Below are 26,417 nucleotides of genomic sequence, written 5' to 3'. Positions count from 1 at the left end.
GCATCAAAGGTTGATTTTAAAATGTAACCTGATAGGGCTCTCCCCTTGGCCGAAACTCGTGCCAATTGGCTTTTTAAGGGTTCTGGGGCAGAGTCTATGAGAGCCGCGACTTCTTCCCATTGATGGCAGTTGTAACTAGCCAGCAGGGTGGTGGAGTTTGCAATCCTTGCCTGGTAGGCGGAAGTGGAGGCTACTTTCCTGCCCAAGCCATAAATCTTCTTGCTCTCCTTGTCGGGGGGAGCTTCGGACGATGACAAGGGTGTCCCCGCCCTCTTACGGGTGTTTGTAACAACCAGGGAGTCCGGTTTGAGATGTCCCCTTCTGTATAGTGGGTCAGATTGGGCTGCCCTGAAAAGCTTTTCAATTCTGGGGTTTACTGCCCAAGTAAGATTGGGGTTAACAAGGGAAGGGTCTATCCTCCTTTGTATTGACTTAAGGATAGGGATGGCCTGAGCAACAGGTCTCCTCTCTCCCACCAGTTCCTCTGCAAAGTCCTTCTCTTCCTGAGCACCTTGGGTGTCAATGTGGAAGTGCTGTGCCGCTCTGGACAGGACCTCATTCAGGAGAGGTTGGTTGTCGACCGGGGAGTCGGTAACCGCAGGCTCTTTCTCTACTGGGGAATCTACCCTGTATGTATCTGGGTCGTCCTCTTCCTCCTCCTCCTCCTCTTGGGTCCTCATCATCCCCGTAATAGCCTGTCCCAGTTTGTTCTTCGAACATGCCCACGTCTGGATCCTCAACAAAGGATGGATTTTCCTGGTATTTAGAATAGGGCTGTATATAGAAGGCTTCACCCCGGGACTTCCTACTTGGGGGTATTGGATCCTTTGAGCCTGAGGGAGTTGCCCCTTCTGGTGTATAAGAGAGAAAGTGTTCCGGGTTCTTGGCATAGAAATCTGCCAATGATGACATCCTTGACATTACTCTGTCTATGTCCTCACTGGACCATTCCTTTGAACTGGGAATAACTCTTTCCTGGAGTGCTTTCTCTGTTTTATCCTGACTAGACCTACTGGTTTGAACAGGGGTCTTAGGGACAACAGATTGAGATTTGTCCTGGCTAGACCTACTGGCCTGAACAGGGGCCTTAAGGACAGGGGTTTGAGACTTGTCCGTCTGTTTAGGTGGAGTAGAATGTAGTTTAGGAGAGGAAGTAGGCTGGGACTGCTTACTTCGTTGTTTTCCCCACTCCCCGTGGGTGGAAGAGTGCTTCCCCGACTTTTGGGCCCCATCAGAGCTTTTCGATGCCTTGCGTCGAAATTCTGGGGTAGAGTCCCTGTCTCTGGAGAGTGAAAGGGATTCGGTAGCAGCCTTGCCGCTGCCTGCAAACACCGACTCCTGGAGTGTGGCTTGGGGGTAGAGGTCGGCGTCGTCCTCTGACGACCGAACCTCAGTCACTAAGGGGAGCGAGGCACTTTTAGCAACAGTGGAGGGTTGCTTGGTGTCATGAGGCGATCTCGAACGCGAACGCCCAGAGGACACCGACTCAGTGGACCGTTCTCTATGTGCCTCTTGCCGAGAACTCGACATGTGCGTCGAGTCTCGGTTGGACTTCTGTTTGCTGGAAGTGGTGTGGGTAGCGCTCGTGTCGCCGGGGGTCTTCCCCATAGCTGCCCTGCCGGACAACCTTCCGAGGTCGGGGACTTGCGCTTGGCTGTCCATCGACGCCACATTGCCCTCGCCGTCCGAAAGTACGGCGTCGCTGCCATCGCTGAAGGCACCTTCCGCGGCCATGGCCTCTTGTCGCCTGGTGTGGTGGGGCCAACGCTTTGTCGAACGGTCCTTAAGGGCCTTCGGTTTAAACCGACTGCACGCTCTGCAATTTGCCTCGGTGTGGTCCCTCGGAAAGCAGAGGTTACACGTAGCGTGTCTGTCAACCCAAGGATACTTGCGGTTGCACTTGGGGCAAAATTGAAAGGGGGTACCCTCCATACGCACCCTATGGCAGCGCGCTGGGAGTGTAGGAATATAAGTAATGTACCTATATTAAACAGAGTGTAGGATATGTGCCACCCCCCACTCTCCCTACTTGCAGGGCCGAGTCCAGAGGACTACCGAGGCCCGGGCCGAGGCCAGAGGCCGTCCGAGGCCCAAATCCGTCGCTGTAGTCCAACTGTTCAATTTTCTCCGATCCGGAGTCGAGTGTCGATGTTCGGAGACTCGACGTAGAGGTGGAATAAACGGGGAAATATATAACAATATTAGCAAAATCTGACTAAGTCAGGGAACTCTGCTCAGTGCTTCCGACCAGCATGGCGGAAAAAAACAATCTGAGGGTCCTAGACGTGTGAGGGATCATGGGTACAGTGGACGTCACACTAGGGATAGTATTACTGGCACGCCCTGTGTCGACACCCAATTTTCGAGTTTCGAAAAACAAACTGTAATACTCCGCAGCTTCCACTAGATGTCGGCCTATGCACAGCATGTGATCTAAGCAGATTCCACAAGCCTCAGAAATTGATATGTATATATATATATATATCAATCAAGAATAGCCAGGGCGCCAAGACGTACCCCAGCCTAACACCACTTATAATGGGGGAACATTTTGGTGGCCTCGACACCTCAGGCCATGGCGTACAAACACAAAGTTCTCCTCATAAAATCTCAGGATGGGATTTAGAATGTCACTTGGAACTTTCAAAGTTTCCATAACTTCCCATAAAATATCACTGTTGACTCAGTCAAAAGAAGTTTTAAAATCTATATGTGAAGATCATTGCAATGTCTATGTTTAAGGATGATGCAACGGGTGGGGGTCCTAAGGAAGACGGCCAAGGGGTTTTGCTGCAGATTAGGATTTCGTTTTTTCTTTAGCCAATTCCACATAGGTACTGTAATGTACATTTCTACCATCATATTCCTATTCACAACTTTATGCATACAATTGGGTTTCCAACTTTCCCCCATGCAATGTAATACACATTTAGATTGTAATTTCTAACAATCAAAATAGGACATTCGCGCAAACTGAACTAAAAATTCCTACCTGCTTGCGCACATATTCTACCATGAGTTCTAGTTGTCTTGGATCCTCACACTGCTTGCTGAAGAAATTTCGCCAAAGGGCAGCACCCAGCACACGGTCTTCCGACAGTATTCCCTGAAGAAAATCAGACACATAATTGGTAGCTGTATTTCGAATCAGAATTACGCTACTCAACTTTCCAAATAATGTACTAATAGATATTGCAAATTAATACCAGGCCTCAGAATGTGCACTTGACACTAGCCATAGACAAGCAAGAAATTGTGTCTTAAATGCAGATGGACAAGGAGGGGGAAATTGACTCTTTATGCTTGCCAAGTAGCTTGCAACTTTACTTTGAAATGTGTGCCCTTAAGTCTAATGGCATAATGAAAAACTGATAGTTTGGTATGAAAGTGATATGGACCACCAAGGTGTCAAATTCTAATCTTATATTTCCATAAGAGTGCTCTAAATAATTAATTTGCCATTATACACAGAACTACCTAGCCATTCATAACAGCTACCTCCCCATTCACAATCTCCTTTGAAAGCCCTAGACATATTGCACACCGAGGATCTACAATCAATCACTGTCCAATGACTGTCCAGGGTTTCTTTAGGATCCACTCCCAGGAGCTTCAACAATTATTTCTCATATAGGTCTGGTGAGTTCACAACCATGTACACCATCACAAACATCAAAATCCATGAATGCTTATCCTCATTAAAACACTAACAAATTATCACTCTCTGAGGAAGCCAGAAAATATCCAACTACCACCCTTCATCCATCTTCCAGTCCTTGACAAAATACTGCAAAGAGCAGTTCCATTACTCACATCACCCATCGATCAGCACCATCTGATCTACTCTACGCTTAGCAGTGGGGTGGACGCCAGGGTGTAGCAATAAAAATGACAACCATTCAGGTATTTAATTGCGACCTCTGAATCACAGACAACTGTTACACCAGCCTAGACATTCTCTTCAACCTAGTGGGTGCATTTGATACTATCCATCACAAGTTCCTACTCACCACCCCAATGGTCACTTACCACAGAATGCTACATTTATACATTTGTACAATTTACAAATGCTACATGTCTTTGCTTCTCTCAATTTGGGTACCTGGAGTTTCTAAGATGCTCCCCACTCCCTTGAACAAGTGAAGTTACTTTTTCATGGTGGTGCATTGGAACCCTGGGTCCAATAATGGCCACAGACATGGTTTTGGTCGGCGTGACCCACTGCACCAACTTACTATGCTTATATATGCACTAACTGCTCTCCTAAGAATATGTGAGCTTGGAATAAAAAAACAACCCAATTCCAGCAGAGCCTCCTTTAAACAATTAAGTTCATCTAGCTGCATCCAATTTGTGTTCCACTTTTCCTACCCTCATCCACGTCAATAGTGGCAACACACTTGTTAATGGTCTAGTAAGCACCCCTCCTGCCCTTCCCCCGGGCCGCATTCAATGCTGCATTTTATTCAATTGCTGGGTGAGCAGGGATGAAAGTTAATTTGAACACATTGCTTCAGCACAGACAGAACAAAAAAGATTCAAACTACAAGCATGACTCCTATTCACAAAAAGTTATGAATTATCGTTAATGATATGGCATGTATAACGCGCCTGTACACAAGTGTTTCTAGGCGCGACAAGACAAGGAGGGGGAAACAAAGGGAGGACAAAACAGTGATCTTTCTAGACACTGTGTCATTCAGATTGCGCAAGTGCAGGGAAGTGAAAGGGGAGAAGTGCCGACGGGGAGGGCAGGGGGGTTGGGGAGAAGTGCAGGTAATTCAAAAGTGCAGCCAGCGTGTGGTTCAGTGCAGGTAATTCAAGGGTGCAGCCAACGGGTGCTCATAAGTGCAGAGAGAAGGGACTGTAGGGTTGCAGATACAGACCACAAGTGCAAGGGGAGCTGGGAGGCAGTGTGAAGTGCAACTGGACATGCAGGAGCCTGGGCCCAAGTTCAGAGGGTAGCCCGGTGACCAGTGCGTGAAGCAGTCTGGACATCAGCAGGGGAGAGGAAGAGAGAAAGCGGAAGTGATGAGGAAGGTCTTGAGTTGCTTCCGGAACCGGAGGTGGCTCTGCTCAAGTTTGAGAGAGGCAGGGAGGCTCTTCCAGAGGGGGGCCCCAGCCGAAGATGGAGATCTGCCCCCAACTCTCTGCTTGCAAAAGCGACGGACCCTCAGAGAGTTGGAAGTGGATCAGCGGAGAGCTCGAGAAGGGAGATGTTTAGGAAGAGAGATTTCGAGGGAGTGCAGTCCCAGGCCCCAGAAAGCCTTGTGGACAATGCAGAGAGTCTTGAACTTGATCCTTTCCGCCACTGGGAGCCACTGAGGAGATTTCAGAGTTGGAGAGATACAATCCTTGGGCTTGTTGACAAGGACAAGTCTTGTAGTCCTGTTCTGAATAAGTTGTAGAGGTCGTAGAGTAGAGGCAGGAAGATTTAGAAAGAGGCTGTTGCAGTAATCCAGCCTAGAGAGGACCAGAACTCTGGAGAAAGTGAGCTTCTGGGGGAAAGTGAGGAAAGGAAGACTACTTCTGAGGAGGTGCAGCTGATAGTTTGACTTCTTAGAGATGTCAGAGATGTGAGGAGAGAAGGAGAGGGTAGACTGAAGATGACCCCAAGGTTCTGAGAGAGGGATAGAAGAGAGAAAAGACCCCAGTTGGACCGGAGAGGGTCGATCAGTGAAAAAGGAGATCAGCCTGGGTCTAATCAGTGATACCCAGGTTATCACAGAGGTGACTGAGCAGGATGGCATGGTTGACCATATCAAAGGCAGAAGAAACATCGAGGAGAATGTGGACAGAAGGAAGGATAGATTCAAGGTTCGAGAGCAGGTCTTCACAGGTGTTCAGGAGAGCAGTTTCCATGCTTCTTGCGGTTCTGAAGCCAGACTGGTGGACGTGGAGACAACCGACAGATTCAGTTTGCAGATTAATCTGGGAGATGGCCAGCTTTCCAAGAGTTTGCCCGGGAAAGGAGTGATGGAGATCAGGTGATCGCCGGAGAGGAAGGTTCGGCAGAGGGCCTTTTTAGCAGGGGGTGCGCAAGGGAGTGATTAAGGGGGGAGGGGAAGGTTCCAGTGGCAAAGGAGTGATTGCATAAATCGGTTAAGGCTGGAGCAAGGGTGTCGATGTGGTCCTTGACGACTCTGGATGAACAGGAGAGAACCTGTTTTGACGAGACTTTCATAGATCGGACTAGCCTAGAAACATCGTCTGGGGAGAACAAGGGAAAGGAAGAGAAGGCAGGAGGCTGAACAGCCACAGGCAGGGCAGGAGAAGAGGAAGAGAGGGCGGACAGGATGTCCCGAGTTTTAGTGATGAAATGAGATGCCAAGGCCGTACAGAGGGCATGGGAGGGAACAGGAGAGGTAGAAACTGCAGCAGGATTGGCCAGCTAATTGCAGATTTTGAAGAGTTCAACCGAGTTGTTAGATGCCGCTGAAAAGTAGGCTCTCTTCTTGGCGAGGACAGAATTTGTATTGTCTTTGGAGCAGGTGGCAGGCCAGTTTGTCAGAGGGTGCACCTGATGCCCTCCACTTCCTCTGAGCCACCCAGAACTTGCATTTGAGGGTGACGACGTCGGATCGTACCAAGAGTTGTACTTGGATTTGGGGTTCTAGCGGATCCTCATGACAGGGGCAAGTACATCAAACGTGATAGAAAGATGAAGGTTAGATAGGGATGTGTCACGGTGTGAGTCAGTCAAAGATGCAGAAGGAGGAGAGAAAGTAGCGTCAAAAGCCTCAAATGACACACACTTCATGGGTCGGATGACCAAGAAGTTAGGCGGCAGTGCTGGAGTCGGCTTGGCCTGAGGGGTTGAGAGGGATAGGTGGGAGGAAAGGACAAAGTGATCACTCCAAGAGAGAGCAGTGGTGAGAGAGTTGGAAAGGGGGAGGTCTGAAGAGATCCGAACATCCAGGGTGTGCTCTACAGAGTGAGTCGGGCCAGAGGGAAGAATATAGAGAGAGAGAGTCGCAGAGGTTGTGAAAGAGTCCTGAAGAAGGGCAGGTAGCATCCAGGTGGATGTTAAGGTCTCAGAGGAGGAGAAATTGAGAGGTAGAGGTGAGGAGAGGCCCGCCCACTCAGAGAGGAAGGGGGCAACCTAGCCAGGCGCCTTGTAGATAGTGGCCACAGTGAGAGAAAGGCCAGGAGAGATAGGGAGCCTGCAGACCAGGCATTCAAAGGAGGAGTAGTCCTGCATAGGAATGATAGAAGCAGGGATCCACTCTGGGAAGACCCTCACTGGGACGTTTGATTCTGGGTTCAGAGAGGATCTTGTAGCCATCAGAAAAGAGTATCAAAGCTTGTGACAGAGCTGGCCGTGAACCAAGTCTCAGTCAGACCGAGTAGATCCAAGTCTAGTTCTTCCAGGAGACGGCATATGTGGAGGGGTACAGGTCAGAGCTACACCCTGTGGAAGTGTTGCAGGTGCCTGAGGATGGGCAGAGGAGAAGGCAAGGTAGCCAGGGAGGAGGATGTTGGTGTCAGAGGGGTGGCAGAGGAAGGGGGCACCAGGGTGGCCAGGGAAGCAGCAGAGGAAGCCATAGAGGTAGCACAGGATGGAGGCGGCAGAAGATCTAGGGGGGTGGCAGAGGAAGGAGGCAACAGGGTGGCCGGTGAAGCAGCAGAGGCAGCCATAGAGGTGGCAGAGGATGGAGGCGACAGAGGAGCCAGAGAGGGGAAAGAAGGAACAGCAGGAGAAGAAAGGAAGTTGATAAGGCGTGGGAAGCGTCTATCAAAAAGGAAGAGGTTGGCCTGAGGGCCTTGGACTAGGATGGTGACGTTTAGGTAACCATTAATGATGGTCCTGGAGGAGTGGAAGAGGGCCAGGAGGGCCTCCCACCGGTTGCCACTATTAATGGGCGAAGAAGAAAAGAACAGAGACCATATGGGGTTCCATAGGCCTGGAGAGGGAACGACAAAGAGGATGTTGGTAAGGGTCTGTCTGGCGGAAGCACTGGTGTAGGTATCAGGTGTAGGTATCAGCGATAGGGAGGCCTGGGTTGGAGACCAGGATGTCCCATTTTGACATCTTCCTGCCAAGACTTAATGAAAGAGATAGGATAGGGGGTGGGGGGCTGCGAGGACAAGACACATGTTAAGATAATAAATGTATAGAAAAGATAATATCTTGTAGACAAAATGACCGTCCCTTGCAGCCTGTGTGGAACAAGCAGCCACACTATGAAATGGGAGTCTCCACAAATCATCGAAGAGCTAGGAGAGACCCTTCTCCAAGGTAGATGCTTAAATCCCACTTTGTCATGCATCATCTGCCACAATCCAGCTTTTCCATCCTCTTCCAAAACCCCAATATTTAAATCTAAAGTACCATCCCATAATAGTTACCCTGGCGAATTATGATTCGGTACCCTAGTGGCACTGCACTGTATTTGTTCGACATACAGAACCTCACATGGGGTTTGTGATAACTTTTGCCTTAGTTACAAAGTACTCCTTGGTAGACCACCCCCACTGATCAAATACACGAAATACAATAAATGCAAAAAAACTAGATGCAGTGTAAACCTCCATCCACAGTATTGTTTTTCTGCATTTATAGGGAAAATACAACACAGCTATATGAAATTCAAGTTCCATGCATTGTATTTTGTATGAGCAGAAGTAAAATATATCCGAAATGCGGACATTGACCAGAACATTGGACCTTTCCACTCTTTTGGATATTTGGGTGTATGAGCAACTCCAATGAAACCTTTTTCACACTAGAGTGGCTGAAGATCTCTGTTTGAACACCTTCAAACCCATTTTTGTACCAAAGCGACAGTGCACAAAATAGTGTGTACATGACTAAAGAATTGTTAGTCATTAAGCTCTTGTTCATTAATCAGAAATTAAGATTTCTAGGCTGGAAACATTTGAATTCATGTTATATACTTAACACAACAATTGAAGATAAATAACAGGAAGAATAATTGGACATATACTGGAGTCACCTGAGGCAGGGGGAAAGGCAATAATAGTGATGAACACCAGAGTGTGAGTAATCTTGACTTTGAATACATTATTTTTCATACATACATAACCACTGTGGTAGCGCTCTGTCGTCAGGCCAAATAAATAAATAATGGGGCCGCTGGAGAAGAGGTAGGGGGGAGTTTCCGTTAGGGATATCTTCCTTATGGACTATTCTGCTTTTTCCCCCTTTTTGTATCAGTACCTGCCCTAGTGCCTAACATTTATTATTTTTCTTTTTGCAGACTTTGGTTTGGTGAAAATCCTTTTCCCCAGCTGGAGCTGGACAACTAGTATCCTATATGAACTGGACTGTGCATGTGCGCCAAAACTGCAGACTCTGAGCCTTTCCACCATCCAGGGTATTGGAGCAAGGCATTTAAACTAGGGCCAGTGGATCACATAGGCACAGGCAGGATTAAAGAAGGAGCTGTTCAGTAGGATCGGAAGCGGTCATGGGGCAGATGCCCTAAGGGGGCAAGCCTGAGGGGCAAGACGGAAAGTTCTTTGAAGTGTTATTACCATACATTAGTGGCAATGAAAGGAATAACTACCATGATGAGCCCTTTGAATAAGGCGGGGAGAACATGCCGGCAGGTATTGCCCAAATATTTTCGATCATTCAATGCAAATGTGACCAGTCATCTATAAAAAGATATGGATCTCGAGGGCAGGTTGGGTTAGCCAGTAGGGAATGGTTTAACAGGGGATGCTGCTTGTATGCCTTGCAAGCAAACTAATAGATCGTTTTTAATCACTTTTGTGTTTTCCATCCATGAAAATGAGATGGTTGTCTGATTACTCTGTCAGTGTGGTGCTGCGACTCGAACTTGTCCTGCAACGAGGGTGCATCGCCATTCTTACCGACGACATCCTCTCGAAAGCCCCGCCAGCACCAATGAAAGAGATAAGGGATCTTGGTTTAAAATGCCAAAGGCTAATCGGGAGAAGGAAGCTTGTAGGTTATGCCCTCTCGCTAGCATTTCAGGGGAGTCAAGGGTCTTGCTATGATGGTGAAACAACAGGAGGCGTGGTTATGCAGATTTGGGTTGGGTCTTTGTTGTTGTGCTCCTTTTTGTCTGTTTCATCACTGTGGCATTGACAATCATATTTTTTTCTACCCAGGGATAGATTTGGGAAAATACTGGCAGTGATAGTGTAGGTAGGCGGGTATGGTAAGAGCTGGTAGGTTTTTCTGGTATATTAAGGTTCTGGTTTTAAGGTATTCTGTTTTTAATGTGGTCTGGTTTGAGAGCCCTTTGAAAGGAACAGTTTCTGTTTATTGATATTCTGTTGAAGAAGGGGAATGAAAAGGCATGAACTGGGAAGGAGGAAAAGAGAAAGGGATAGCTCACATCATAAATAAGGAAACAAGAGTGAGTATGGAGCGAGGGCCCTGTAGCCCGCTTCAGGATCATTCTGCACAGTCTCTGTAAAACCCCCTTCCTTCTCAGGGCCGTAAAGGAGTGGAGTCAGAGTATTACAGGGAGACTGTTTGCAGGCAATTGTTAATATACCAAGGGAAATGGGCAAAAAACTGTTGAAGCAGGTGGTGACCCCTTGTTGGGGCACCCATGCTCAATTTATGTACACCAACGTTAACAGTGCTAAGAGCGAGTTTCTTGAACTGTGGCACCTGCTGACAGTAACAGGCACACTCAGTTTCTAATAGAAGCAAACTTCAACTTGGAAAAACTAGGTGCGTTGAGACGTCATTGGAAAGCAAAAGGTAAAGGTGAGCACTAGACAGTGGGGGGTATATGCTACGTGGTTGGAGGAAGTTACATGTAGACAGAATGAGTCCATGGTAAATTGTCTAAATACACAAATGACGGATTGCAGCAACACATTAAGTTCCTGCCGAACAAGGTAGCATCATGGATGCTCACTCTGCTGTGCCACTAGATGGTAGATGAAAAAACTAATGCTGGACAGAAAGACCATGACAATGATACTGCAGAGTATAACGTAGATTTCTTTTCTAAAGGAAGCACTATAATGCCAGCCGCACAACCAGCCGGACAGGGTGCACAGGCGTCAGGGGCAGCCAAGCAACCCACTGAAGCAGACTCACATCTAACTGCAATCATGCACTGGTGCAGACTGAGCCTAGTGCTTTGGGTTTCTCTGGGGCCCCACACATGCCCGACTTACACTCCGTCAGTGGAGGTGCGCAATCCTTTTTTTTTTGTGTGATTTTGACAATTTTTTTTAATAGGCTCTGTGAAGCCACCTAGTTGAAAGGAAAGCGATACAAGTTTAAGCACCTCAAAAATATAACGAAACAGCCTACCACAGGAGGCCTCCTGAGCAGTCAACTGAAGGGCGCACCATTGCCACCTCATTGCTTGGGGAAGCTCGCAATACTGAAGAGATACTAGGATCCTTCAGGCACCTCTCAAGCAAATGCTGGGAGGGCTGGCAGAGGAGGGGACGGAGCAGTGCAGCCTGCTTAAAGTTCATGTCCCATGATTTACAAAACTTAGTTAAGGAGTTTCCTAGGATTAGAGACAAACTGTAACAGTTGAATGAGGAGATGCTCGCCTTCATACACTGCTATAATCTGGCTTGGGTGGATATGAATCAGTTTATGGGAGTAGTGATGACACCAAAGGGGAGGCAGCAGCTCATGCAGCATGCTAATTGACCGACAATGGATTCTAGCACAGGGATGCCCTGGGCAAGCTAGAGATAGGCTATTGCAGCGATTCTGCTGATTTGCCCCAGAAAGACGCAGTAGCCAAACAGAGACCTGTAAGCAGAATAAAGGGGAATCGCCAGCGACTACTTAGATAGACTCAAAATAGCGTTTACTCAGCACTTTCGAATCACTAAACCTGAGGAGATGACTTAGGAGTTGTGGTGTATTTTTAAATTGGTGGCTAGTGGTTCTTTCTAATCTAATACTACCATTTATACAAACCCACCCCATAATTTAGGGCAAAGAAAAGACAGTGAGGTATTTAAAAGAAAAGTTCAGTTTCAGACAACTGGGTCTCTAGCATTACGCTGGAGATCAATACAATGTACATGTATCCAAACCATCCTCAAAACAAACAAAATTGTACCTGCCTATATGAATCTTGCTATTAGAAGTCCACAAAGGCATTCACTTTCAATCATACCCAATATCCATATAAATGTTCTCTATTCTAAAAGATACTAGGCATTCTAAACATTCCTATTCTGCATCGGCTCTGCTAGACTACATAACTTAACTCATGAAACACTGTATAGGTGCGCTATAAATGTCATATCATATCATATCCTCTCATGACTTGTCAACATGAGGCAAATAAATGCATTACCTTATTTTAACTATTTCACATTTATTTTCAGAATATTCATTTTTTTTGTGTAACAAAACAAGAATGGTATCAGAGAAAAAATATATCAATTAACATTCAAAAGATAGATACGCAACAACTCCACTGTGAAGGTACGAGATAGTGAAAGTTTTAGCTATGTAGAGGCCACTTAACATATAGGCAATGAAAGGTTAGCATAGGTTATGTGTTAGGCCATGGTACATGCAAAAGGTGACTGTTCTCAGAAATCTATATGTTCAATTCTGAACCCACATATATACTATGTCTTCTGAATATGTGGGTGCAGCTCTCTATATGCATGTGTAGACCAGGGGTCTCCAGGGGTGATCCAAAGAACATAAAAATAATCCAAAAGAAAAGCACACTGTGCAAGAAAAAAACACTGCTTTATTAAACAGTCAACTGGGAAAGCTGCAATATTTATAAAAGGAAATCTCATATTAGCATAATTTGTCACTCGTTACAATTTTGAGGATGTGCTAATAAATAATTGGTGGGTCGTCACGGGACCCCTATAATTTCATATGTATAACATGTCCCGATTCGATAAAAACATTTCCTGGAACATCACCCTCAACACGACGTCATGACCGTTAAGCGCCCCTCCCCTCAATTAAATCATTATCTGCTGACCTGCAGACAATCTGGCATTCCATTGGTTGGCATCCGCTAAGGTACAGGTTGATAAATACGACAATGTGGAATGGACTCCTTCGTTGGCGACAGCATGAGCCACAACATTCCACCAACTCTATCCAATAGAATTATGAGGGAACAGCAACAAGGTCAGGAGTATTGTTAGGGCCTCTGCAACACCATATCCCAGTCCCCGGATTGGTTCCCCCACTTCCCTCGCCCCCTGCACCTGTTCACTTCCCATCTCCTCTCTTGTATCGTGCCAGCTCTGAATAAAACAAACTGTGCAGGACACCGTAGGTGGAACCAAATTTCTCATTTAATTCTCTTTTAATGCTGTACTTGCTACCTGGGCCATTGGTACCCAGCCCAATGACCTTCAACTTATTGTGTGGGCCTGCACCTGATACTCAGCTGCAGTTCTCTTCCCATGAGAAACCTTTCCTTCTGCCAAAAATGTATTAGCTACTGTGGGCTTCTTGCTGTCTCACCCTTGGCGAGCTGATCTCGCATTTCTGCAAGTGTCAGCAGAACTTAAATTTCACAGTGAGCTATGGCTTCTCAAACTAAAAAATGGCTTCTGTCTAGTCTGCCCTGGGCCTACTAAGATATAACCAAACTGTTTATTAATATACCCAACCCTTCTGTGTTTTTGCGCATGTCTTTCCCTGTGCAGCGCCCTATTTCCTTATGTGTGGCGCACTAGGTGGGATATACATGAGTCGTGACATCAGCCTACACGTTACTTTTGATGTTACTGTGTTACTTCTTTATCTTTTACGTGCGTACCCCTTGTGAGTGTTGAATTTCATAGTCAGATTCCACCCTTCGATCAATTTATGGATTGACACTTTTTTGCCCATCATTGCCAACTTCTCCTGTGGTATGCAAATCCTAGACACCCCCCGTAAATTCCCGCCGGCAGCAACATATTTGTCTGAAGTGCACCCCAGACAGCAGCATCATCCATCTCCATAACAATCAACCCAGTGGGCGGTATAATTTTCCAAATTAAAAGTGTTTAATGTGCTCTGTTCTAGAATAGTTTCTAAAACGTAGGCCTTTAGAATATATATTTGAAAATTGTACTTTAAAGATCTAACTTTTTGCCTCATACATTAAAAACATTTTGGTATAACCTTCAACCTCGCTTGGAGGCAACGGTTTACATTGTCCACACAATTTTATTTATTTTATTTTATTTGAATTTATAAAGCGCCCAACGGCCTGGAGGCATCGTGGCTCTATTACAGCAAGTTACTTAGTACAGTAGGGCAGGTAATACATAGGCAGTGAAGAGGTTGGTATATGTTCAGCGACAGTGTAGAGAAAGAGTTCCAAGGGTTACAGTGGAACAGGGTGGAGAAAGTAAATTTGTAAAAGGTGTTAAATAACTTTGTTTTTAGCAGTTTTCTGAACACTGCGAGAGATTCTTCGCTTCTTAAGTTGAGGGGTAGTGCGTTCCAGGTGGGGTTTTACTGCATTTATAATTTTTTTGGTGAGGACAGCGGCGGATGAGATGGCGCTGACTTGCCTGTCCATAGTTAGGGTAGAGTCGAGGTAAACCCAAAGGGTTTTAACTGATGTGGAGGCTGTAATGGTAGTATTATCAATAATGAATTAATTATACTTCACATTCAGTTTTTTTAGTGCTTCTTTGGGGCCTACTAGCAGGATTTCAGTTTTTTCCCCGTTTAAGCAGAGCCCATTGGCTGCCATCCAAGCCTGAATGCGTGCATATGTTAGCTGCAGGGTGTGGAGGTCTTGTTCGTAGTTTCCTGTTAAGGGGAGAAGAATTTGTGCGTCATCGGCATAGTTTGTGAAAGCTATGCCGAAGTCTTCTCGGTCTCTGAAAAGTGCAAGGGTAAAGAGGTTGTAAAGGGTGGGGGCTGTACTGTGCCGCATTCAATGGGAGTTGGAGAAGCTGAGGCTTGGTCCGAAAAGACCCGCATAGCTCGACCCTCCAAGAAGGAAGTGATCCAGGCGGTGGCCTCTTGGGAGAATTGTGCATTGTTAGCTAGATGTTTACATAAGATCTTGTGGTCAACCAAGTCAAAGGCAGCAGAGAGATCCAGGAGTAGGAGGGGTGGCGATTGACCTTTGTCCATGGCTTCTAGTAGATGGTTCTTGAGGTCTAATAGGGATGATTCCGTGTCGTGACGAGGGAGGAAACCAGATTGCCTTTTTCCTAATATGTTGTGGGTTTCCAGGTACGACTGTATCTGTATATAGGCAGCTCTGTCCAATATCTTTAGCAGAAATGGTACGGTGGTGATTGGACGATAGTTGTTAGGGGAGTCTGGGTCTAAGGTGGTTTTCTTTAATAGTGGTCGAACCCACGCTTCCTTAAGGGCTGATGGGACAGTGCTGTTGGCGAAGGAGGCATTTATGAAAGTGGTGAGAAATGGGGCCAGGGCAGCTGCACAATCTTTGATTAGATTGGCTGGGCATATGTCTCCTTTACATAGCAAGGGTTTGATGCGTTTCATGATTAGTAAGACTTCAGGGATTGTTACTTCCCTTGATGAGAGGAGTGTAGGCTTGTTTGTGGAATGTGGAGGGTCTTGGACCATCTGGAGGGTTAATGGCTCAGATGAGGGCGGAGTGATCTTGGGCAGTTTGTTGTATTGAGTCTTGATTTTGTTTTGGAGAGTTGTGATTTTGTTTAACATGGCGTGTTGGATGTTGTTGCACCATGTTTTGTTTTTTTCTATAGGTTGTGTGGATGTAGGCGGGATGGACAGTTCTTTGTAAATGGCGATTTAACTGTTCATTGGGAGTTGGCTTTCTGGATTCTGGAATTGTATGTGGCGGCTTTGGCCTTGGCGATGGGATGTTTATATTGTTTGGCGATTGTGGTGTATCTGTCTCTTGTGATGGTCGAAGAGTTTGTTTGCCATGCAGTTAGTGCTGCTCTTTTAGCAGTGCGGGTGTCCGAGAGTTTTTGTGTGAACCAAGAGTTCACATGTAGAATGTGCTTGGCTTTTTTGAATTCCAATGGGGCTATGGTGTCTAGTACCTTTTTAGAGTGGTATTGTAGATCTCTACTAGTTCTGTAGGATCGTTGGAATTTGGGTGGGCAAGCACCGAAGTGTCGAGGAGGGGGATCATTCTTTCTGCAGTAAGTCGTTTCTTGGATCTAGCCATAGTGGCTTGTGCAGGTGAATTTGGGTTGGCAGCTGTTTTGGAGGGTATGAAGAAGTGCAGTAGATGGTGATCAGTCCATGGGCATGGGGTATTGGAACTTATGTCTACTGTGCAGTTGTGATCCGCTATCCAATCTAATATACGACCTCTGATGTGGGTAGGGTCATTGACTAGCTGAGAGAATCCTAAGTCTAGGAGCGCTTTAGAGAGGGCAGAGCTTTTCTTGTCTTTGGGGTCTTTGTAGCTGAAGTTGAGGTCGCCTAGAAGGATGGCTCTTGTATTTGTTTTAAGGTTAGCTCCTAGTATATGGATGATGTTGGATTGGAAGTCGGGTGTGGGGCCTGGGGGCCGATATTCAGTGTGGAGTGTTATGGTGTCGTTTGGAGATGGAGATATTTGTACTGATAGCATGTCATAGTTGTCCGCTTCAGTAGTTTTTAGTTGCCTGGCGTTGAGGGATTCCCTAGTGATTATGGAGGCACCTCCCCCTTTACTGGAGGTTCTGTCTTGGCGTAGGATGATGTAGCCTGGTGGTAGGATTTGGCAGATAGCAGGACCAGAAGCTATGTGTAGCCAGGTCTCGGTAATGGCTAGGATGTCTAGGTTTAAGTTGGTGATGAGATCATGGATCTCCATGGTGTGCGCTGGGATGGAGCGTGGATTAATGAGTGCGAATTGGAGATGTGTTTTCTGATTTGTCCCTAGTTTTGTTTTAAGAGGGATGCTGGTGAGAGTGGCGGTTTTACTATGGGCTCTTTTCGGTGGGAGGACTTTGGGTGATGGAATCTGTGGGGTTGACTTGACAGGGTAGGTTTTCGTGTTGGCTGAGAGGCAGTGTGATCGGGTGCCTAGCCTTTGATTTCTCAGGTGGAGCGGCGTAGTATGGGTTTCTGTTTGTATGCTGTGGGAAGTGCGGTGTAGCATAGGAGCTTGGCAGGTAGGTGTAGAGCTCCTAGTTGAAGAGCCTATGGATAGTGTTGAAGGGCAGGTGTGGGTGGTACATTGTGGGACAACGGAAAGGTGTGGTTTGGCATGTGGACTGAGTCGGTTTGTATCATTCTTGTGGTAGGTGAGGCTACTGTAAGTGGTGGAAGGAATGGTGTGGGCAGTATGCTGTGGGAGAGTGGGAGTTTCTGAGGCATGTTGGCTGTGGGTGCTGTGGGATTCTCACAGTTCGGGTCTCCTCTCTTGTCGGTGCCTCTCTCCACGTAGCTCTGGGGGCAGGGGGCCAAATCCACAAAGGCTAGATAGCCCGCATTGTGGTGATGAGCTCAAAAGTGTTCTGGAGGGCAGGCTTACCTATGAGTCGAGTGCCGTAAACCGCCACCCAACTATGCACTGTATTTAATGGTGGGGGTCACTGTGGGGAATGTTTAGTGCTCTGCTGACCGCTTGTGAGAGCGTAATGGTTCTCATCAATTTCTTGCGGTGCAGGGAGGATGTCGTTTTGCCTATTGAGGAGTGGTCTTAGGCCAAATGACCGCTGTCTCAATGCTCCATGCTCAATGCTGGCTAGGGCGGACGACTTCCGACCGAAGGCACTGAGCAGATCCCGCCGCCCCGGTCTTTCCTTCGCCTTGCAGTGCAGACCCCAGTGCCTGGAGGCGGGGGGGGGGAACTTGCAATATCCCAGGGAGTTTACTTTCTCTTGAGCAACTGGACTCTTCTGGGGAATGGCTCAGCTTGTCGACTCCTTCACACTGCTCTCCTTTCGTGCTAGGCCAGTGCTTCAGTCGTGCTGGAAGCTCTGTCTCATCCGATGTAGCTCCGTGTCGGGCTCTCCCCGGTGTCTGCTGCCTGGCAGGTAAGGTGCTCTGCTAACGCCTGACTTCTCCCTTTTATGTTTTAGTGTGAAGTGTGCTCTTATTTCCTTGCCCATAAGTTTGTAGTAGATGGTGGTATGCAGTATTGTTAAATTGCGTAGACAAAATGTGCTCTGTTTTTTACGGTCCTCCAAATGTATTTTTGACGATGCGCGTGTTGTCTGATGTCGCGCTCTGCAATTACCTGCGCCGGCGAAGGGTTTGCTTGTCCTCCTCCTTCCCAGAGTGTGAGAAGGGAGTTGGGAGGAGGTGCGGATCGGGAATTGTGGTCCGCGGTGTGCAGGAGCAGGTTCAGGTGTTGGAGTGTTTAAAACGTTCTCTGCCCACCCCTCATCAGGATCGGAGAGCAATCAGATGCACCGGGCAGTTGGAAGGGGTGCTGGGGCCTGCAGGGCACAATGATGTTGCTTGGGGGCCATGGAGGGTCTTGGATCTCTCTCACCTTCAGTTAATGAGAGGGAGTCCTCTCGCGTTTGCAGCTTTCTCATCTTCTGGTTGCTGTGTGCGCCAGCCGCCAACACTACGGAGGGCGTAGGGCAGCCGTGATTTGTATTTGCCGGCGTCACCTCCCGTGGCATGGCCCAGGGGTAGCGCGCACACATCGTGGGTCGGGGGTGAGGCAGCCGGCACTCCCGGGATGTTAGCCCGGGGTGCACTTCTCCAAGGTCCTATGCTCCTTTGTCGTCGCCTGTAGTTCAGCCCCTCTCGGCTTCCTCAGTTACCTTCGGGTCGTGGGCGGCAATGTCAGAGACAAAGTGCACCATTTGCGGTCCCTCCTTCTCTTTTTGCCAGTGTTCTATGGCGGTGGAGGTGAACGGACCACTCCGCAGCTACAGCGTTTTAATGGACTTCATGGCTCCTCAGGCAGGCGTCACCAGGGTTGGGCTGCTCAGCGTCTTGGACTCGGCACGTGAAGCTCTTTGACGTTGCTCCACAAATATGGGTCCGATTTCGATCAGGCTTTCTCCCATATGGTGCTCAGACTGTTCTTCAGCATACACAGTGACTTATTAATCTGAAAGTACGTGTAAATGGGGACACATTTACGGTTTTGGGGGCCAGGGGCACGGAGGGGCTTCAGTTGGCTTCCTTCATCCATGCGCCCCCTGGTGGTTAAGCTATCAAACAACGAACAAGTTACTTACCTGTAACCATTGTCCTCCAGCATGGGTCTGGCATGGATTCATATGCTCATGAATATTCCCCATCGTCAGTCTGGGAATCCTCGGTAAAAGAAAAAACTTTCAGTTTCCCCTTACAAATTGTATTTCTCCTTTAAACCAATCTCTGTCGTTTGGTTCATACTGCCCCCATCCAATGACAGTCCTCTCCCTAAGCCTCTCCTCTGGCAGCCATCTTCAGATTTTGTAAGCATGTGAAGTGGCATTATGACCAAGAAGAGCCGCAGAGGGGATGGAGGGAGGGTTTGCATGTGAATCCATGCCAGACCCATGCTGGAGAGCAACAGTTACAGGTAAGTAACTTGGTTCCTTCCCCAGCATGGGGCCTGGCATGGATTCACATACTCATGAATAACTAATGCATAGCAGTACAACATTACTCAACCACGGAGGTGGCAAGGCTCAACAGAAGCAATGAACTCTTACCTCTGTAACAGACTCACCTCAAGCGAACAGGTTGCGTACCACTGCTTGAGACTCTGGACTCCTCCCTGTAATCCCTGTCGATGAAGTAGAACTTTGTGAAGATGTGCGCGAACCTCCACGTAGCAGCCCTGCAGATGTCCAGCACGGGCACACCAGACAGGATCGCTGTCGTCGCAGCGATCGCTTTGGTGGAGTGGGCTCTCGGACGGCCGTGCAGCGGTTGGTTCGCTAACCAATGACGCTGCATGATGCAGCTGGAGAGCCACCTTGAGATGGAAGCCTTGGACAAGGCCTTCCCATGATTCACAGAACCAAAGCTCACGAAAAGTTGTGAAGTCTTCCGAAAACTCATTGTGCGTGCCACGTAGAACTTCAGGACACAAGCATTGTCCAGCGAGTGCAAGGCCCTTTCAGTTGGTGACAAAGGCTTTGGGAAAAAAAGGTAACAGCAAAGGTTTGTTTAGGTGGAATTCCGATGGAACTTTCGGCATGAAAGAGAGGTGCGTCGGCAGCACCACCCTCGATTCGTGTAGAAACATGTAAGGTTGCTTGCAGGATAGGCCCTGGATCTCACATACCCTCCTGGCAGAGGTGATGGCTGCAAGGAAAGCCGTTTTCCATGAGAGGAACTTGAGAGGGCCTTGATGCATAGGCTTGAAGGGGGCCCCCATGAGCCTCATCAGAACCATGACGGGGCAGGAGCCTTCACCGGGGGGAAAGATTGAAAAAGCCCTTTGAGGAATTACTTGACGAGTTGGTGAGACCAAAGTGAAGATCTTCCTAGAGACTTGGTATAGCAGGAGATAGCCGCCAGATGCACCTTGATAGAGGCGTGTGCCAGTCCGGCCTTGGCCAAGGATTGCAAGTATGGAAGAACTTGTGGGGCTGTGACCCTCAGCGGGGTAAACTTCTGCGACCGGAACCATGTAGCGAACCTCTTCCACTTGTGACCATAGCACTTCAAAGTTAACAATGCCCTCCCTGCAGTCCGCAGGTAACTCATATCCACCAAACTCTAGGGCTGCAGGAGCCAAGCCCTAAGGTTCAGCGCCTCTTTCTCGGGTGAAAAGATGGGGAACCACTGGCAGCTTGACCGGAGGCGATGGTGACAGACTGAGAAGGTCCGGATACCAAATCTGCCTTGGCCAAGCTGGGGCAATGAGTATCGACTTGCACAGACACTGTCTGAGTGTGTTGATGACTCGTAGCAGCAGAGAGAATGGGCGAAAACGTACAGGAACAGTCCTTCCCCATGGGAAGGAGAATGCGTCCCCCAGGGGCCTCGGCTAGTGAAACCGGCTGGCAAACTTCTGGAACTTGGAGTTCGCCGCCGTCGCAAACAACCTTTCTGGGGCCTGCCCCACTGGGCAAACAGGCGGTCCACCTGATCCTGACTAAGCTCTCACTCGTGGCAGGAGCGCAGTTCCCTGCTGAGGGAGTCGGCGATGGTGTTCTTGACTCCCGCCAGGTGAAGAGGGATGAGAAACATGCCCTGTTCGACGCCCCATCACCACAAGTCCTGTGCTTCCTAGGAGAGCACCGGGGATCGAGTGCCCACATTGTCCGTGAAGATCCTCACCACCTTGCCCTTGAGACTGGAGGAATGACTGGAGGGACCAGAACACTGTCCAAAGCTCCAGGATGTTGATATGAAGATCCTTCTCCTCTGGCAACCACAGGCCTCTGGCGTGCACTCCCCATTCATCTATGGATGCATCTGTGGTGACCGTCTCCTGGTATGGCAGGTTCTGGAAACCTATGCCTTGAGCAATGTTGGAGCGAACGCCCCACTACACTATCGCCCCCAGAACTCGTAATTGAGCGATATCTTGTCTGTGAAGCTTCCGGACAACTGTATCCAGCAGGCATCCAGGAATTCCTGAAGGTGTCGCATCTGCAACCTGCATAGCCGGACGAGGTAGATGCAGGATGACATCGTGCCCAGCAACGATTTCATAGCCCACACCGTGGTCGTCTTCATCGACGACAGACACTGCACCTTCCCCAAAATGGGTGCTATCCTCTCCTTCGACGGAGACACCAGGCAAGACACTGTATTGAGTCTGGTGCCTAGGAACAGCACGTTCTGTGATGCCATTAAGCAGGACTTTGGATGGTTGACGTAGAATCCCAGATCCGTTAGTAGCCAGACGGCCGCCTCTGTGTGCCCTTCGGCCAGCTTCTGTGAGCGGGCGCGAATCAGCCAGTCATCCATGTATGGGTATACGTGTATGCCCTGTAGGCATAGATGGGCTGCAAATGGCGCCAGGCATTTCGTGAACACTCTGGGGTCCGACTTCAAGCCGAAAGAAGGGCCTTGATCTGATAGTGCTGCACCTGCAGCACATAACATAGAAATGTTCAATGTTTCTTGTGAATGGGGACGTGGAAGTAGGCATTCTCCAGGTCCAGTGACGTCAAGAAGTCTACTCGTCGACGACCTTCCCAAATAGGTTATCAACAGCGAAGGGCATGTCCAGCACCTTTGCTTGGACCTCCTGGCCGAACTTCATGGCCTTCATCCAGCATTGGCGATGAAGGCAGACACTGTTCCCCATTTTCCAGAACCCTGTGTCTAACGACGTCCAATGCCACTGTGATGGCGTGATCAGACGCTACCCCCCCTTCCTGGAAGAGAGATTGCCTTCATCTTTTTATCATCTGGGAGGAACTCCAAAATAGGCCCCAGCTTGTACGACAACTCCCTGGCGTACATGGCTAGGAACGCCAGTGCTTGGCCGCCTTGATAGTGGACGCTGCAGTGTAAATCACCTTCCTTCTCATGGCGTCCATCCTCTTCCCCTCACTGTCTGGAGGGACCGAAGACAAGGACGGGCTGGCCGACCGTTTCCTCACAGCCGTCGATACCACTGAATAAGGCAATGACTGCTACCTCAGGAACTTGGGTGCGGAGTCCAGTACCCGATACTTCTTCCCCAGCCTATACCGTTTGGCTGCGGCCATGCAAGTATTCTTTATGAGGGCCAGGTCCTCTTCCCAAACGTCGTCCAGAAGGGGTACCGCCATGACCGTCTTTCTCTTGGCCTCGCGCATCTGCTACATGAAGCCCTCCTTAGTCTCCTCGGGCACTAGCTGGAATAGCTCGGAGGCTCTAGAGATCATGGAGTGGAACGATCCCACTTCATCCGATGGAGACACTCGATGTGGGGAATCCAAATGTGGGGATGCGCTATCTGCTAAGACAATATCCTCGTGTCTGGGTATGCTGGCGGAAGCCTAAATGGGGGCGCCGGGTGACGCTTCCTCTTCTTCGTTGGAGACCGATAGGGGACCTGGGGAACCATAGGTACTGGAGCTGAAGGCATTCTAAACTGGATCTCTGACACCAATGGGTGTAGAGTCGACAGAATATCCAAGGAAATGTCTCTTGGCTGAGATGGCAGAAGAGGAAAACTAGGCCATGCGCTGTCGTAGTCATCCTTTTGCACGTCCTCCTGGACCGTGTGTAAGGACTCCTGGTCTGTGGCGTCTGCGGATGAGACCTCCATGGCTTGGGCCACGGCCTGGGAGAGTTGTTTCGGGGCCTCCTCGCCCCCACCCCCTCAGGGTCTTGAACCGGGGCCTGCGCCGGTCCCTCCCCCTTTCTAGCGTGACAGCAGACTTTGCCAAAGTCACTGCAGCAGTGTTGCACCTTGGGGGTAGGGACACCTTCTGAGCTCTGGGGGCTACCTTTACAGGGTCAGCGCCCTTAGCTGCAGCAGTCTCCAACTCTGCCGCCAAAGAGGTCTTCGCCTGCGCCGCTTCGGCCCGCTTGGGATGTTCGGCCTTCTCCTCCGTCCGTGGCTCCTCAGATTTTTCACAAGGTTTAGCCGGGGTAGATGACTTCCTTTTCGAGGAAGAACATGATTGCCGGCTGGCAATGGAGGCGGCCGGTGATGTCGATCGCGCCCTATCCACCTTGGGACCCGCTTCTGCGGCAAACCCGGTGGACTCGAACTTGCGGTTCTTGGCTTTATCTTGGGCCCCCATGGATTAGGCGCACTCACAGGACTTAGAAGACTGCTCCTCTGACTGGCCGGTCCTGGGTGAGGCATGACCCTGCTTGGAGCACGGGCCAGAGGCTTTGGCGTTGAGCCACGCCGCCAGTCTACTGTGCCTGTCCCTCGTCTTCTTGGAAAATCTGAGGCCAATTTCGCACTCCACCTCATTGTGGTCCGGGTGCAGGCAGTAGAGGCATTGTAGGTGCTCATCCTCCACAAACACGTTCCATAGCCCGCATTTGGTGCAGGGCTTGAAGAGGGACCTTCCCTCCTCCTCCTCCGTCATGGGCGGAGGACGCAAAGTAGGCCTGATGGCCTTCTAGAATCTTCGACGATACTCGCCCTTGAGGAGCACTGAAATTCACTGACAATGGAACCCGGCTGTCGGCAGATGGAGAAGAGAGCACACGGGCTCCTTGGAACAAAAAAAATACTTTTTACATCTAAAACCATGAACAAAAGTACAACTAGCTCGGAGAGCAAACCCGAGGACCCCCAACACTGAAGCATACAGTAAAAATCTGAAGATGGCTGCCAGAGGAGAGGGACAGGTCTGTCATTGAATGGGGGCAGTATGACACAGAGGACAGTGATTGGTATAAAGGAGAAATACAGTTTGTAAGTGAAAGCGAAACAGTTTTTTCTTTTACTGAGGATTCCCAGGCTGACAACGGATAATATTCATGAGCATGTGAATCCATGCCAATCCCATGCTGGAGAATGGTTTTTTACTCAACTGTGCAAATGAGAACTATGATAAACTGACAACAAGATGACAAAATGCCCAGACTTTGGTAGGGGTTTTCTGTCAGTTATGTGTAACAATACATTGATCGGTTCATTTTCCCGAGAGGGCTAGCTGCAACTTCCGGGATAAGTTTTGAAGTTTGAGGCTTGCCATTGCCATCACTATTTTTTAGAATCACCAACTATCAGTATTGGTATCTAACTGTGTTCTTTGTCAGAATACACAGTACGGCTCACAAAGCATCCCCACACTTTCTTGGCTTGCTCAGGATAATAAAAAAAAAAAACTGGTTCACAGAGACTTCCCCAGTATTGTGGCTTTATCAAGTTACAACAATCATCCCCCGCCATCGAACCTATGCAATGTCGTGCTGATGAGGCAGTATAATTCTTCATGTAAAAAGCCACATCTACTAAAAAAGCCATTTCTGCACCTCAGTTTTGAATCAGACTATCACACGCTCAAGCTCCCAATTCATCCTTCAAACCTCTCAGCCTGGGGAACACAGTACCAATTGTCAAAATAATCAAGCCTTCCAAAGCACAAGCTGCCCCAGGTTCGGCATACCGAATAAAATGTAATTGATAGGCCCACTAGGCATTCCCTTAACATCCTTCTGTAACTCGTCCATCACTGGTGGGATCCTACCATTCGCTCAACAGTACTTGGACCTGCACCAACCTATTAAACTACCCACAGATATCAACCCAAACTTTGGAAGCCAACCTTTTAGAATCTTGTGAAGGTGTGAGTAGACATTCACGTCGCAGCCCTGCAGATATCCATCAGGTGAACACCAGAGAGGGATACCACTGTAGAAGTGATTGCTCTGGTGGAATGGGCCCTTGGCCTGCCTGGCAACAGCCTGTTGGCCAGGTGATGGCAATCATAATGGAGCCGGAGAGCCATCTGGAGCAAAAAGCAGATGACTGCAAACTCTCAAAGTGGTTAAAAACCTCTGAACAGGTTATCATGATGTGTTCTTTCGAGAGAGGGGTACCTGCTACCTTTTTGTATGCTTTATAGAGCGCCTTTCCATGAGCCACAGGTCCAAAGTTCACAAACGGCTGAGAAGTCTTTCAAAAGTCTTTTGTGCATGCAACATAGAATTTCAAGGCATGCGCCATGTCCAGCAAATGCAAAGATCTTTCAGCAGGCAAAGAAGGGTTTGCAAAGAAAACTGGCAGCATCAAAGGTTAGTTTAAATGTAAGTCTGACCAGATCTTGGGCATAAGGGAAGGATGAGTTTGCTGGGTGGAATGACAAATATGGAGACTTACAAGTGATAGCCTGTATCTCACCAACTCTCCAGGCTGAGGTTTTCGCCACAAGGAAAGCGGTCCTCCCAAAAAGAAACTTCAAGGGGGCACGCTGCATAGGTTCAAGTGGAGGCCCCACAAGCCTGGAGAGTACCACATTAAGCTCCCACACATGAGCATGAGCCTTCACTGGTGGACAAGTCGTGAAGAGGGCCTTGCAGAACTCTTTTGTCAAGCCTATGAGACCACAGGGAGAGCTTGCCCGGAGTCCAGGTGTACCTGGAGATAGCGGCCAGGTGTGCCTTGATTTATGCATGTGCAAGGCCAGCCTTGGTATGCGAGAGCAAGTAAGGAAGAAGCTGTGGTGCTGAGAGATCTTCCTCGAACGGCACCATACTGTTAAATGCATCCACTTGTGCTTGTAAACAGGAAAGTGTAGATGGAGCCCTGGCCTTAGCCAGAATGTTATTGCATTCCAGGGGCAGGGAGTAGTGTCCAAACACTAGGCCTGTAGGAGCCAGGCCGTCAGGCTCAGAGTTGCTGATCATGTTGCAGGATGGATCCTTCTTACCTGGAGAAGTCTGGGAGAGGAGGCAGTCTGAATGCTGGCGCAACCAGAAGGTGCAGGAGATCCAGGTCTGCCTGGGTCACGCCGGTGCAATGAGGATCATCTTGCAGCAAGATAGTTTGAGTGTGTTGATCAGGTACTGTGCCTCCAGGGAGAGGACGGGAGAACTCATTCTGCCTCGCTTCTTGATGTAATGCATGGTGGTTGTGTTGTCCATGGAGATCCTGACCACCTTTCCCAAATGCTGCAGCTTGAAAGACCTGAGAGCCCAAAAAACTGCCTGAAGCTCCAGGACGTCGATATGCAACGTCTTCTCTTTTGGG

The 26,417-nt window shown here is 48.6% G+C and overlaps 1 protein-coding gene across 3 annotated transcripts in view; it reads right to left on the bottom strand.

Annotated features, from left to right (window-relative positions):
* The window catches only part of LOC138513577 (ubiquinol-cytochrome-c reductase complex assembly factor 1-like), a 778,211-nt gene that overhangs the window by 53,086 nt on the left and 698,708 nt on the right, over nt 1-26,417 (bottom strand). For all 3 annotated transcript variants that reach the window (XM_069628534.1, XM_069628535.1, XM_069628536.1), the window contains one exon: nt 2,993-3,106. In XM_069628534.1, coding sequence (XP_069484635.1) covers nt 2,993-3,106 — 114 coding nt within the window. The remainder of the gene's footprint in view (nt 1-2,992; nt 3,107-26,417) is intronic.

Source organism: Ambystoma mexicanum, chromosome 12 (assembly GCF_040938575.1).
Source record: "Ambystoma mexicanum isolate Mex_15411 chromosome 12, UKY_AmexF1_1, whole genome shotgun sequence".
Taxonomy (NCBI): Eukaryota; Metazoa; Chordata; class Amphibia; order Caudata; family Ambystomatidae; genus Ambystoma; species Ambystoma mexicanum.
Note: the sequence above shows the minus strand (reverse complement) of the source record. Positions and strands in the feature narration are given on the sequence as shown.